General features: G+C 39.5%; 1 protein-coding gene across 2 annotated transcripts in view; it reads right to left on the bottom strand.

Moving 5' to 3' along the window:
- Positions 1-1,825: 1,825 nt before the first annotated feature.
- LOC132707336 (low-density lipoprotein receptor class A domain-containing protein 4-like) overlaps positions 1,826-16,285 on the bottom strand; it is a 115,670-nt gene continuing 101,210 nt past the window's right edge. For both annotated transcript variants that reach the window (XM_060679147.1, XM_060679148.1), the window contains 2 exons: positions 8,354-8,593; positions 1,826-5,558 (listed from right to left, as the gene is read on the bottom strand). In XM_060679147.1, the coding sequence (XP_060535130.1) occupies positions 5,124-5,558; positions 8,354-8,593 (675 nt within the window). In that variant the 3' untranslated portion in view covers positions 1,826-5,123. The remainder of the gene's footprint in view (positions 5,559-8,353; positions 8,594-16,285) is intronic.

The following is a 16,285-nucleotide window of genomic DNA, read 5'->3' as shown; positions in this document are numbered from 1 at the left end:
ATCCTATAAGATTTTTTCCTTAGAATCTAATGTTTGTTTTTTTTTACCTTCTTATCCGTTTATTAGTTATGAAGCAAACATATATATTTTTTAATGGAACCGCTTGGATTTTATTTTTTACATTAATTGAAAGTCATCTAAGCTTTTCAAAAAAATATATAAGTTCTTTTGAAAATTAAGCTTAAAATTATCTACTAATCTATTAAAAGCGATATCCAAGTAAACAATTATTAACATTCAAGAAACTAGGTACTTTAAAATTCAATTATTTGGATGTATTTTATACGTTATGAACTACCATTTGTAATAATTTTCAACTTTTATAAGACTAATTAATTCGAAGAAATCTAAAACTGAAAGATCCGGAGATCAAAACTTTTTCTTTTTTGAAAAATTGATTGTTGGATTACGTGGAAGCTTTTTGTTGCAAATTGGGTTAAAAAAATTATAATGTGATGATGCCGAGTTAAAGTTACTGAGTCAGTTATTAAACGTACAGAAAAAACTTAATTTCACCACAAATATGTATATATTATAAAAAATGCCTTTTACCTGTCATTATAGTGTCTATACTAATAATTTAGGAAACAACTCAAAGCAGTTTCCAGCTTTTCAAATTCGCAGCATGATTATACATGTTTTTTTTTATTTGGTTTTCATATTCCGCCAATCGACGACTAAGAATTAGATGAAAATTATTTAGTCAAAGGCGAAGAAAAAGAAAAGAAAGAAACTAAATGATTGAAAAAATTATATTTATTATTTTAGCACTGACGCTGACAATACTCTTTCCGACATTTTTGAAAATGATTTTAAATGCGTTTTTTGCATATAATTTTTACTTAATATTTTTTTAATAAAGACAGAATATAAAAATTTTCAACATGAATTAAAAATTATTTTTCAAAATCCGTGAAATTTAGAAAATCAAATCATATGGTTGTGTGATATTATATTTTCGATGGTGATTTGCCTCTCGGTACTTTCTTAAAAAAAAGAATAAAATAAAATTTGAAATTTTTCGCAAAAAAATTATTTTAGAAATTTTTCAAATAAGTTTTTCTCATTTTCTAAACTGTCTAGTGACATAAAATAGGCGAAAAATGCCTATTAGTACTAAAACCTATTTTTTTTTTCGTTTTTAGTTGAATATACGACGTTCCACTAAAATTTAAATCAAGAGGCGGTTCAGAGATTAGTCGTAATTTTTGCCTATTATCAGTCTGTTAAAATACGACGTATCCGCCATACTGTTTGCTTAAACGCGCCATCTCCATACGTTGATCATTCCTTTAAGTTTTTTTTTTTAGGTATTCCCACATTTCACACCAGCATATGACGTGACAAAAAAAAATTACACCTAATGCATAAACAAAATATTCAAAAAGTTTACAAATTTTACGGGTAGCATACTAACTTTCGCGTGACGGGCGCAACCTTTTTTTCCTTTATGACAAATTTTCCATAAAAAAAATAATTGCGATTGGGTGTGCTAACTTCCTACACGTGTAAGCCTGGGTTGTGGTCTCTTAATTAGCAGTATTGGCGACGGTGATCATCACAGAGATTAAAAAAAAAACTGCAATCGAGCGATATCGTGCTCGCATTTGCATTTTGCGGAAATTAAAAAGCGTTACGATCGCTTTGCAGAAATGACCAGGCACTTTCGACGCACCAAAGGAAACTCGTCCGGTAAGGCCACCTAGCGGCGCCAGGCGAAAGCGCTGACGGCTTCTCGCACGCTCGACCGGCGCATCCGCCGAAATTCGATGTCGTCGGGGCGGTGAAAATGAAACTCGCGGGGTGATACAATTTCAGATGTTTTAATAATTCACTAATACAAAAACATTTTAATTAATTTTGTTATTTTCATAATAGTAAAATTTACTTTAATCACAATTTTTTTTTTGCTGTTATGAAGACTTTTTTTTCGGCTTGGCTCTCGTCGAACATATATGCAAAAAACTGGGACTAAACGAAAAAAAAATATATGTATATAATATAGGTGAAACAATAAATACTAAAAAGTCAGTTCGAGTCAAATTGTACAAAACAACTCCCTAGGCGTAAAAAAAGCTAATATATAAAACAATATCGTAATAATATGAATTTAATAAATAATTTATACACCTTTCAATATATATAAATATAGTTATTAAAAAAAAGTTACAGCTCCCCGCGGCCCGGCTAAGGAGTCGTTTCGCCACGTCTTTTCCGTTTCTATTTTATACATGGACAAAAATAAATAATGCGGTAATTGTGTTTCCTCCTTAACGCGTAAATATGTACAAAAACTTAAAACTATAACGAATGTTTTCCATTTCCTATTCTCGGTCGCTTAGCGGTTTAAGCGAGGGGAGGGGGGACAGAAAAAATAATTACATTTTCTTCTTATACGCGAAAATTGCACCGCGTCCGGTCATAAATGCACCTTCCGTTAAACGCGGACCTAATTTAGGGCAGTCCGAATTTTCAAGGTCGGATCTGACGTTCTCAAGGTCGTCCGCGTCGGTTCCAAGTCGACCGGTAACGTGCGTCGACCTTCGGACGACCTTGGTCCGCGCCCCTCAAGTTCGAAGCCGACACACCCAAGGGCGCCCGAAGGTCAAGCGCATCGCGTTTGGTCCGTTCAAGGTCGATTGATAAAGTGGCCGACCTTGGAACGACCTTGGCGCGTCGCGTGACATCCAAAACAATTTCCGGGGTGGCTGTCCATTCCGACGGGGGAGAAATTAACATTTTTGGTTGAAGTTTAAATGCACATATGTTTCCCAAGCACCTAAATAATTATTATAATCATCACAATAATGCTTATGCTTCTCTAACGTTACTTTAATGTTGTCGTCTACCGTTTTATAATATGCTTCATAGGTTTTTTAAAATACAAACGTATCGGCGAGCCGACCGGGAGAAACGGCCTTGAATGTTCTGAATCGTTTAGGTCGGCCATTTTTTTCCGGTTAATTTTCTTCGATAATCTCGAGAACTTTCGCGAAATCGATATATCGGGCGGATGCGCCGGGATATTCCACAACCGTATAAATACAGCCCTCCGGGCGTGGGCGTTAGTTGATTTTTAGGTTTTTAGTTTTCGGTTGCGTTTTCGGACGATCGGTTTTATCTGAAGCTAAAGTTTTTTTTAAAAAAATGTAATCGGGAATATTTAACGGTACTCGTAATTGATTTTAAACGAAAAATTTTTGATAAAACCGATAACATATATATTTATATCTTTAATTAAGAAGTGCTATTCGAAAAATTCCGCGAGTGGAGTGCGCAGTTCTCGAGATAATTCGATTTTTTTCTCAGTTTTTGCCGACGGCCAAAATCGGTGATCCGGTTTCACCGCGACCCGCTCGCGCATCGTCGATAGTTTCGATTGTTTTCTTTTCTAATTAGCGACGAAAATCGGCGAAAATGAAAACGATATACAGGGCGGCGCGCGAAACTCGGGAGCAGAGTTTTAACTTTACGGTTATTTCGTTAAACAATTATACGGACGCCACTGGAGCACATTAAAAAAAACCTCTCCGAAGCTCCGAATTTCCGCGCGCCCTGTATAACGCAGAAAAGAGTAAACAGAAGAATGCGAGAAAAAAAAACAAAAATAATTTCGCTAAATCCCCGCGCGCCGTCCCTGTCTCAGATCTTCGCAAAAACGCTTTTGCACCATTTTGATTTATTACTTTACATACGTTTGCGCTCAGTCTTAGTTTTACGCGGAAATCATTTTTACGTTATAATTTTCGTTTATACGCGACAACCGCTCCGAGAGGCGGGGCTTCGTCTGGTGTCGGGTGGTAGAGGGGGGATTTGAAACTTAGTTATGGAAGTCAACAGATGCAATTTACATCTGAGCGGGAACATTTAAACTTCAATCGATGCCGATGCTGGGAAATTTTGAGCTACAATCTCCAAAACCATGGCCGATATTTAAGCCTTCAAATTCAAATTCCAGTCGCAAACTTCAATGCAAAGCTCGAATTTGGAGCTTAAAGGTGAGACGCAAGCCTAACACTAGCTTAAATTTAAAACTGAAAGCTGCGATTGAAGTTTTATAATTGTAAGTCTGCAAAAAAACAGAGCTGCAAAACTCAAATTTCAGTCGCTGAATTAGAGTTGAAGTTGAGGATTTTTGAGCTATTAATGATGAATTTGGGTTGGGGCTTCAATTTAAATTGGAAAACACGCTGAAGAAACTGAAAATTTGTGAATTTTGAGTAAAACCTCTGAAGCGGAGCTATAAAATTGAAATTTGAGTATTGCGCGAATGCTAGGAGTGGCTTTCGATTTGAATCGAAAACGAATTGGAGCTTCAAGCTTCAATTTCAATTTCAGTGCCGGCATTCGGAATTAGGGGATCGACCAAAATAGATTCACCAAATCGAAAATTGAGTCGCAGACTCAAATTTTAGAGTTACAAGCCGAAAAAGTGGTTAATATCGGGATAGGTCAGTGATTAACAGCTGTTTCCAGGTTAGAATTTTGTCAGACCAATGTAGGAGGTCACGCGACCATCCTCTGCGGAGCGGATTAGAAGTTTGTCGTATATATATAAAATATATATATTACATAGATATTATCGATCATATTTAACAGAAAAAATTGAACTAGACCGCCGTCATAACAAGACAATAATATAATCGATTAGACTAGCAATAATATTATAATTATCAATTAATTTATTTAAAAAAAAAACTAAGACTTCCACGTCCGGTGCGTGTTTGCTCCCCTCCCTCCCATCCCAATACCCGCCCCCAAGTCCGCTGTAAAATGTACACAGTACACATCGTCGTAAATATAGGAACATGCCCAAGTCCCTCAATCCAAGTATGCGTTTTTCTTTTGTTTTTTTTTTCTTTTACACACTGAACCACATACAGTAGCGTCCATTATTCACTGATATACATAATGTGTGTGTATATATATATATATAAATAATCTTTATTACGTTCTAGACCTGTACCTAGTTAATTAATTGTTTTAATGTCGAGGGCGACGGCTGCGGGTGAGGGGGGGCGGGCGAGGCGCGGCGGACGACTTCCCCGCCCCCTCGTCGCGCGTCAAATGGAATCAACTAAATTTTCACGGAAAAAATTTGTCATCTAAAATTGGGGCGGTTGTCACACCGGCGGCGGTTGCCTCGCCTCCCTCTTCTGTCTCGACGCCGTCGTCGGCACTATGACGACGGGCGGCGGCGTCGTCGTCGTCGTCGTCGTCGTCGCCGTCTGCGTCGGCGTCTTCTTCCCGGTGAATATTTTAACAGTTCTTTGTAAAAAATCAGTCTTTGGAACGCCGCCCTGCGCGGCGTGGTGGTGGTGGTTGGATATCGTCGAGCCCATCGTTTTCGACATCATCGACGACGAGGTCGACGACATTGAGTGGCAACGGACGACGAGGGGGGCGGTTCCCGACGACCAATCGCTGCCCCCCGACGACGAAGACGACGACGAGGCTAATACGCTGGCCGAACTGGACCGGTAGGGTGGCGGCGATTCGCTCTCGAGCACGGTCCGGTTCGGGGGCGGTCGTATGCACTTCTGGTAGATTTCCGACTCCTGGAAATAACGTAAAGCTTACTACAACTTACAAGACCACACGAATCGTTCGTAACATACAGTGATTTTGATATTAGGAAGCTCTTTGTTCATTTGTTAATTTTTGGGGACCCTTTTTCCAAAAAACGCCATAAATATGTTTGTTTCACGTCAGGCATAATTTTTAAATGATGGGATTTTGCAACAGCGCATATTTTTAAATTCTCACTAAGCTGCGGCGTTTTTCCTTCATATTGTAAAAAAAATCTTGTATTATTATGTATTTTCCAAGATGGTGACAGGGCTAACATACAAAACTATCGCTCAATCTCTAAAATCTACTTGTTTTCAAAAATATTTGAGGGTATAGTTTCCGATTATGTCACCCCTCATTTTAAAAACGTTAGCTGTTGGGGGCCTTTAAGAATGGATATTAGGTAGATGCTATATATACTGACTTCTCCAAGGCCTTCGACAGGGTAAGTAGGAAAGCTCTCAGTGATTGGAATCTTTGGAGACTTTTTAAATTGTTTTCGCAGTAAAGTAAAAAATTACATTTCGTTAGAGACTGTTGTGACGTCTGGTGTCCCACAAGGGGGACATCTTCCTACATTCCTTTTCAATGTTTTCATTAATGACCCAAAAAATGTTTTTGCCAATTTCTTGCATTTGCATAGCATCACCTCTTGACTGACAGGAGGATCTTGATAGGTTCTTTGTGGTGCAATACCATGCAATTCACAAGGAAAAAATAGAGCGTGTGCAGCGTAAGTTCCTTAGAGGGGGTTTTAAATTGGGAATGTCATTTGAGGAAATAAACTACCAGGAGATTATGAAGCTTTTGTATCTGACACCTTTGGACATCTTAATAACTTGATAGATGCACCAGATCTTCTGGCATCTGTTGGTTTTCAAATTTCTTCTATTAACGTAAGTAAATGCTAAATGCACCAATAAAAATAATATATATTGGTTATTGATTAAAATAATAAAATTGGGTCCTCATACTGTTTGGTGTTCCCATGGTAGCATATGAATCACAGTGACGATTGCTATTTTTGAAAAAGAAACAAATTATGTATGCCAATCTTGACTCTGTTATTCGACCAGTTGCTCAAAGACCAGATGTACCGATACCTACCGCCCAAAAGAATTAGAAAACGTCATATCGTCAGAATCAGAGGAATCGAAATTCCGACCCAGATGACTCAGATTTCAGAGAGCCTGCAGTTTTTAAGTAGAGCGAACTTAAAGTGCTCATAGGATAACTAGTTGACTCCAAAAAACTTTTACTGCACGTCTTCATATCAAACTTGGCGTGATGAAGCAGTATGTTAAAGCCCTAAACAAAAATGGGCAGTGTTTCAAATATTTGGGCGAGAAATTTCCAGCCGTGTCTGATGCCAAGATAAAGATATTTTTCTTGGGCCGCAGTTAAGAACGTTATGCAAAGACAAGGATTTTCAAAACACAATGATCAATATCGAGAAAAGCGCCTATTACTATTTTCTGCGTTACATGTTCTTTTGACAAAAAAAAAATGTTTAGATGTAGGATCATTTTTTTGTAATAAAATCATTAATAAGCGTTTTGAAATCCTAAAAACGATAAATTTTGATCAGCCTGTATTTATATATTTTTAATAAAATATCAACACCTCAACAGCCTTGGATCACGAAAACGTGACGCACTGTAACGGCAACGTCGTAAAACTTCGCGAACCGCCCCGGTATATAGACGGTCCGGAATCTTTCCGTTTCGAAAAATCGCTTACTTTGTTCTCGGGGCGACAATGTTGCCCGGGCTATAAATTTCCTCTCGCGGCACGCGGAGAGAGACGCGACTATAGCCGCGTCTCCCGCGCCGAGTTCTATTTTAAGGCGGGGCCAGCGCGCGCGCTTTCTTATTTTCGTCCGCCGTACTCGCGGAATGACAAAAAGACATCGAACGTGTTACTGTATTTTACGTTTTATCTATCTATCCATTGAGCCGCGATATATTTAGCCCCGCCCACCGTAAGCGGTCACGCCCCGCGCGGTCCGCCTCACTAGGGCGTGTCCTAGCTTTCTATATCAGATACAACCACCCATATATTTGATTTCGGAGTATTATTTTTAGTGACCCTCTTATACTTGGACTTCTCCAAAGGCTAAGGGCAAAATATATGCAAAAGAGGTCCAAGACGACGCCGCATATCCTGGATGAAGAACCTCCGACAGTGATATGATATTAATCCACAGGCCACATTTAGACGAAGAAATTTTGGACGTGTCGGCTATATACTACTACTACTACTCATGTTGGACTTGGATCTCTCCAATGGCTGAGAGATATCATTAGCGTTTATTATTGAACTTGGAATTATCATGTCCAACTAATTATACACTGCAAAATAGAAGGAAAAAGAGGTCAAAGACGACTCCGTATATCCTCGATGAAGAACCTCAGGTAGCCTGTTTCGTTTCCCTGTCAGTAAGATAAGGTGGATCATCGTGATTGGCAATATCCACAGGCCACTTTGAGAAGAAGAAATTTTGAAGTGGTCCCGTAGCGCGTGTCCCTCGTAGTCGGCAACAGATACTACTACCCATATTAGACTTGGACCTTTCCGATGGCTGAGAGATATCATTAGCGTTTATTATTGAACTAGAAATTATCATATCGAACTAATTATACAACATAAAAGGAAAAAGAGGTCCAGAGGTTGAATCAATGTGATTTCCAAAGACGAAGAAGAAAAAATTGTGACCAAATTATGGTTCTGTGCTCCGCATGGTCGATCCTTTCGTAGGGCGCGAACTGGTAGCGATATATACCTGTTCGGAATCTCTAAGCTGTAGTCTGGACGCTGCCGCGTACGAATGGTGATGGTGGTGTTCCTCGCCGTCGGGCAGCGCTATGCTGGGCGGTAGATTGATCGCTAGGTCCGTGTGGACCGCGTGTAGTCTGACCTGTCTGTCCCTCGTCACGGCCAATTCTCTAGCTGCTCGTCCGCCACGGAGCCGGTCCATGCCGCCCATACCAGCCGCGGCACCGGCACTCACCACCGACAGCATCTGCAACAGAAAAAAAACGCCCATCCATAAGTCTACAACGAACCGGCGTTTACTTGGGTCGCGGTTGGCGGAATCCGACGAAGGACCGCCCACCACTCTAGATTATTGACTGGCGAAATATTAGATGATGGTATTACACGAGTCGCTAGCGAAGGTTTTCCCTTCCTAATCAATGATGAATATATTCTATAAGAGCTTTAATGTCTTGGCATAAGAGAAGAGATGCTCCTCCTCCGCAAGTAACATATGGGGATTTACGACACGCGTTAGCTCTTCATTACATTCAAGTTTTGCACTTTTCACTGGTGTTACGCTTATGGGAACAATGTATAATGAGAACTATAAAGAACGTTAAAAGCATTACAGCTCTGCCAGCAGTTTGCCGAATGGTAACTGGCGTCAAGGTTCGACGAGAAAATAAAAAGTGAAATAACAGAACACCAGGAACTTGCAACCACATATACTATTAACTACAGTTCGAGGCTATACCTTTATACCATTTTAGATTGGTATATCGGCTCAAATTCCTAGCTAATTCAGTTCAGCTTATTGGTTGGTGGACGTGGTCTGTGAGTGGTTCAAGACAGTATTGTATAAATGAACACGGTATGTGGTAGTAAAGTATCCAATTCTTTCGTCAAAGTTTCGGAGGTTTCGGTAGCTTCATCATTTGTACTCCAATAATTTGCCAAACTTTCATCCATTGAAGTATCCATCCAACTTTCTTCGAGGTTTCAGACGTTTCGGTAGTTCCCCAAACGTACGAATACTCTATGTAGTATAAATGTTGTCCTCACAAGTGTATGTAGTATAAATGAAGTAGATGTCCATCGAATGAACACCCCATGTAGTGGAAATGAAGGGTATCGTCGACTAAATTGTCCAACTCCTTCGTCGAGGTTTCGGATGTTTCCGTAGCTTCATCATTTGTACTTTAGTTGTTCCCTAAACGAATGAATACATTGTGTGGTAAAGGTGAAGGATATCGTTCACTAAAGAATCCGGGACTTGCATCGAAGTTTCGAATGTTTAGGCAGTGTCGTCATCCGTACTTCAGCAGTTCTCTAGATGAACGAATGCATAATATGATATAATACGACCAAAAATATAGTGCATTTATTGCTTAGACGTTTTAAGTCTTTTACAGTACCGTAGACCTGATTCTCGGGCATTTTCACTGCATAGGTCAAAGGGTTAGGGTAAAGTAGCTGTACCCTATTTATCTTACCGGTAAGTTTGAAAATTTGCGAATGAAATTATAACTGCATATAAAATCAAGAGAAAAATAAACGTTTCAATTCTTGAAAAAAATAAAAATACTTTACAAAAACACAGTGCTGAGGTGAGATGGCGCAACAAAAAAAAAGGTTTTCGGCCAAAATTTCACTTTGTTTTGCACATCAGAAAACCACATTCATCGCAAAAGTTAACAAACTCGGAGCAGGAATCATGAAACCACTTGGAGCAACGTAAGAATTGAACAGAGTCGTCAGATTTTGTGGTTTGGGAATACTCCTCTCTACAACCAGCGCAAGCCTCGTCAGCGTCATCGACATCATCTGAAGAATCATCGAATATCGGTGCTTCTAAATCGTCGTCTGAAGATAAGGAGCTTTGCGTAACTTTCTTAGTTTTCATTTTAGTAATTTTTGATTTCTTAATAACTGGTTCTGTTTTACTAATGTTTTTTCCTTTCTGTGTTGTCTTATCAGTTTTTTTCTTTTTCTCGGAAATTGTTGCTTCTGAAGTTAAAATTTCTGCCAGCTGTTTGCCCCTTCGTCGAACAGAATTAACTTCATCAGAAACAACTGGAACAGGCGAGATGATATCCGGTAATTTTCCAGGAGTACGCTTCGCAGGAGTAGTTTTATTGGTTCTTGCAGGACGTTTTTTTGATTTTCTGGTACAGGTGCATCTACAGTCTGCCAACCGCAGCAAGGCTGTTGATTATCATCAGCTAAACCTTCAGGATAACTTTGAGAACCACCATCAAGATTTTGTTCATTTTGTACTGGATCAGGGATAGCATCAACTACGATCTTATTTTCAGTCAAATAGGCTTCATCTGGGATTAAAAGGCACAATTCCACTAGCCTTAAATGCTGAAGTTACATTATTTACAGTCGCATAATATGATGTCCTGTTCAACACAGTATTCTAGCATCTCCACGTTACTGCAATGTGAAGCATGACCATCCAGCAACAACAAAACTGTCCCTGGCTGCTTTGTGGGAACAAATTGATCTTTAACCCATTTAAAAAATATGTCACTATTAACGTAGGCCGACTTCTCCGACATGTAAACCAAGGATCCAGGTGGCATTCCATCTTCGAACTGTTGCTTTTTATTTTTACCTTTCACAACGCAGGTAGGGGGAAAAAAACACCTTCCGCGCTACAGCAAGCTATAACTGTGATAGTTTCTCCTTTCTCACCGGAGCTGATACTTGCGATATTTTTAGATCCTTTTTTAACTATGACATGCCCCGGCCTATTATTTAGCTGCAGACGAGTCTCGTCCATATTAAAAATATGTCCAGGTTTTCCCATAAGATTGTTTTCGGTGAGAGTATTTTCTAACAGCTGGAAATAAACCTGTACGTCTTTTTTGTTCATACCCAAGGATCGATTAATGGACACCCCTTCTGCTTTTCTCACTGACAGCTCTGGATATATCTGAACAAATAACTTAAGTCACGGAAAACCAGCTAGTCTCGATTCCTTCCCAGCTGTTCGGCCAATTTAAAAGCCATGCTTCGCACGTCGAATCGTGTAGGAGAAAATCCGTTTTTTTGAAGTTACGGGTAAGGGTCTGCTCGGCAGTAAACAGTAGGCAACTCACTGGTCGGTTGTAAAAGCACTATTTTTCTGGTAGAATAGGGTGGTGTTGTCCGGTCGGAACGTGGCGACGCGGCAACGTCGTCCGCAACGGGTAAACAACAATGTTGCGGATTCGTTCATCGGATATCCCATTGAAATTTAATATTAGAATGTGACGAAGGGGGCCTTGAAAGCGATACCGATCTCCGTTCGGTCGGTTAAAACAAAGATCGTTTCCTCCCACACCGTCGCCGCCGCCGTTACGTAAAACGCGGGTGCGCGTTAATCGGACCGTTTCGTAATGGGCATTTAATTGAAGAGGAAAATTTCGGTCGGCGCGGAAAAAAAATGTTTTTTTTGTCGTCTCGCACCGTCTAGACCGTGTTTATTCGCGTTTTGATGATTCATTTTGGCGTAACAAATGGAGATTCGATGTTCCTCGCCAAGTTGTCGGTTTGGCGGGAAAACGGGAAGCGATCACCATTACAAAATTATGTTTTTCTCAATAAACCTTGGTTACCGTAGTTATAAATATGAATTTAACTCAACAATAATAACAAATTGTCTTTATTTCGAAGCATACCGGGTGTCCCCGTAAATGCAACGTCGAGGTCTCAGGCAGCAGTATCATTAAAGTCTGTTCATAGATATAAGAAAGTGACTGATACGAATTAAGGAAAGACCCGGGTAAGCTCTAAGAATGAAATTTTCAATTATGTACAGGGTGTGTCGATTTGGGGCCAAGAAATCGAAAAGATCTTGAAAATTGCGGTTCATAAATTGTGCGGAGAGAGTTTTAAGTTTCATGTATCATACAGGGTGCGCGAGATATTTGAAAAAATGTAATTTTAAATCGCAGTTACCCGTGCAAAGTTTGCTGTATTTTTGGAATTGGACGACATGTGAAAGACATTTTATACAGGGTGCGTCCACAAAAAAAATTACATCGATTTTGTTGGAGAAAACACGAAGCGGTTTTTTTTTTATTACCAAGCTGCTCCGTGCTACGTGCTACGATGGTTTTTCGAAAGCAATCTTTTTATTAATACATGAAAAATGTTCGCTCTCAAATTACTCAAAATTTTCGAAAAATTTATCTCTTTCTGCGGTGTCGCGCGCGTAACGAGCGTCTTTTGTTTGTTTTGGAGGCGAAACAATGGCGGCCGCGCTGTTTGCCCGCGATAAGAGGACGTCCGGAGGGCAGCGTAGAAAAAAAAAGCGACCTTGAAATTCGGCGACACGCGTGAACGATTTCGGAGCGCCGCCGGTGCGACGCACCCTGTACATGCAGATGGCGTCGCGCCCCCGGGGCCGCCCGCATTCGAAAGCCAGACAAAGGCTTGAACACGCCGGGGCGGCAGGTGGCTCTCGCGTTAAAGTGGGGGTGCTCGAAAGCGAGAGCTGTTTTTGAAGGTTGGTACGCTTGCTTGCCGGACCGCCGGCGCGTTTTACACCGCTACGGCGTCTGACGCTAAAAATTTGTTGGGGGCGGCGCGACTCACCCGGCATTTCTAAGTGCTCGCCCAATACACGGAGAGTATGTGTGACACGGATATATTTGTTCCACCTCGATTGATTTTTATGAAGTTAAATGTTATTTGCCAATACCGGATAATATTAGTAACGAAAACCTTTATATTTATAAACCATTAGATATCGGTGGAAAACCGTCTTTCTGAGTCAAATAGTTGCCAATTTCGATAAGATCCCTGTCAGAATCTGCTTTTTCGCCTCTTATTGCAACGAAATCTAACTAATAAATGCAGATATATACTGAAAAGCCCTCCTTTTGGGACAAGTAATTGGTTTTCGCGCTTGATTTACAGCAGATTATAGCCAAAACAGGCATTTTTATCACCTACCTGGCCGAAATCTACATTAAAACTGCAGATGACTACTTAAAAACCCACTTTCTTGGATCGATGGTAGGTTTTTCTTCCTCATTTCAAACAGATCCTAGTCAAAATCGGCTTTTTCGGGTCTTATTGTACCGAAATCTACCTTAGAGAAGCAATTATTTACTTAAAACCCCCTTTTCTGGGACAAATAGTTGGTTTTCGCTGTTGATTTCGAGCAGATTATAGTCAAAACCTGCATTTTCATTACTTACCAGACCAAAATATACATAAAACTGCAGATGGCTACTTAAAAACCCACTTTCTTGGATTGATAGTAGATTTTTATTCTTCATTTCAAAGATCCCAGTCAGAATCTGCTTTTTCGTCTCTTATTATACCGAAATCTAACTTAGAAATGCAGATATGTACTTAAAACCCCTCTTTTTGTGACAAAACCTGCATTTTCATAACTTACCAGACATACATTAAAACTACAGATGACTACTTGGTGTTCCACAGTGACGATTGTTATTTTTGTTCGTGTCAGGAAAAAATAAGAAACAATGTGTTTATCCCGATCTTGACTCTGATCAGTTTCTCATGAACTAGATGTACTAGACAAACTAGAGATCGTCATATCGTCAGAATCAGATGACTCACACCAGATATCAGAGGTTGTGGTACCCAACGATTCTATTGTGAAATTTGGACTTCCAACATGGAAAGGAAGCTATAGAAAACCAACGTTTCAGTGCGAAATTTTGAAAGATAGAAATCATCCGTATGGAACCCAACGTATGGGCAGCGTAATTGGGATAGCCAACGTTGGAGTGCGAACGCATTGGTGTGGTACTCGATTGCCAACTATTCTCGACCAACGTTTCTATGTGAAATTTAAACGAACAACTTGTCAATGTCTGGCATTTAACGTGTAAACAGAGTAAATGTTGGCGGTATGGTCTGTTCATAGATATAAGAAAGTGACAATTGCTTTTATCCAAAGGCGGTCATTAATATACAATGCAACAAGATTATTACCTAAAGTTTCGGAATTTAAATTCAGGTAAAATTGTGGTCCGTAATAGAAAATAATTTTATACCCACCTGTGTTTAATATTCTTTGATCTGGTATACTACTTAGTTTAAGTTTATTAGTAATCATTCTTATTTCGTGTGTAATACAGCGTGTGTTGAATCGTGTGCGAATTATGCAAAATATGTGCGAGTCTAGTGTATCTCAGGAGATGCTCCCGCCCAAATGTAGAAAACACTATTCTATTGAGACTAAGGAAGTTATAAACAATGTTTATTTGACTCTCATTGAACGTGGTGCCAGCAAGCAAGCATCTTTAGAAGAAACGAGCACATTGATGAAAATTCCAACATCAACTGTATGGAAAATTGTGAATAATCCCATTTCAGCGAGGAAGAAAGAAGCCATGCTGACATTTTCTCGAAAGTTTACCAGTTATAAGAGGAACAAAGCGTGCCTACATTAGATATCTTAATCAGGAGGCTTAAAAAAAATGAATCCGGTGTTAAATGTGGCGAAACCACCTTATGGAAGTGTATTTAACACATGGGCTTTAGAAAAAATTGACAAAAGGCAAGTTCTAATGGAATCTTTTAGAATTCGGAAATGGTGACTGGAACATCTAGAAAAAATTAGGATTTACAGAGAACAACAAAGGCCAATTATTTACTTGGTTGAAACCTGGTTCGACACCTGTGATACCCCGGAAAAGGGGTGGGTTGACTCAACTGATCAGCGTAAAACAAACGCGTCACCAAAAACAGATAAAAGAATAACTATTTTGCATGCTGGCTCTAAAGATGGTTGGATTCCAAATGGACTTTCTCTGTCTGCGAAAAATATTAAAGATTCTTCTCTGGATTACCATGAAGACACCACTGCTGATTTATTTGAAAGTAGGTTTAAAAACAAACTAGTTCCAAACATTCCTTCTAATAGCGTCATTGTAATGGAGAATGCAAGTTATCACAGTAGACAGTTCCTCATGTGACACAAAAGCAACAATCCAACACTACATGTATAATAACGACATTTATTTTCACCAAGATTATGCCAAAAAGCAATTAATTGAGGTTCTACAAAGCTTGAACCTACAAAAGGAATACGTCTGTGATAATTATGCAAAAAAATTTAAGTCATACAGTTTTAAGGCTTCCACCCTACCGCTGTATATTTAAGGCCATTGAACATATTTGGCACCAACTGAAATCTGCCATTCGTCGTAACAATGTTTTTCCCCGTGTTAACTCCAATGTCCTCAAACTTACAGAAACCGAAGTTTTTAACGTCCCCTCCACAAAGTTAGGCAAATTATTTTAAACATATAGAAAAAGCAGAACAATCGTATATCCATATTGCAAATAATATAGAACAAATAATAATTAGAACAGGCGAAGATAGCGATATCTTATATCTATGAACAGACTTTACCCAACATTACGGCGTCAAGAAGCGTTAACGACGGCACCTAAAATTCCGATACGAAATTTTGACGTCGTTTCGCGAGGCGCATTCGGTCGGCCTATTCGTTTTTTCTCCGCTCGCGGTCGTAAAATTGAAATCCCGTTACACGGGGTACCGCTTAGGCACCGTCCGCAACGGTACCTGCCCGTACTTTTCCTCGGATTATCCTCCCACAAGAGGGCCGTTCGCATAATTTATCGCTCCCAATAAAAATTAACAGGTTCCACGTTTATATATGCGAGCGGTACTGCGTAGGCGTCCCGGCGGCGGTACCCTCGGAGCGGGTACCCGGTACCAACTAATTCAAAGGGACGGTAGTGCCATATCGGCTATTCTTTTTATTTCTGTTAGGATTTTATTTATAGGGATGTCTAAAAACTACCACATGATTGCAAACGTTATCAATTTATTTCTTGCAAAAGCGGATCTGATTTTTTATAATAACAATAATAATTTTTATTCCTACAAGCGTTAAAGAATGACAAAAAGTATTTAAAATTTTAACAATAAATCAACATTTTCATAATTGATATTACG

This window comes from Cylas formicarius, unplaced genomic scaffold (genome assembly GCF_029955315.1).
Source record: "Cylas formicarius isolate icCylForm1 unplaced genomic scaffold, icCylForm1.1 PGA_scaffold_9__14_contigs__length_23061073, whole genome shotgun sequence".
Taxonomy (NCBI): Eukaryota; Metazoa; Arthropoda; class Insecta; order Coleoptera; family Brentidae; genus Cylas; species Cylas formicarius.
The sequence above is the reverse complement of the archived record's forward strand: the minus strand, read 5'-3'. Positions and strand labels throughout refer to the sequence as shown.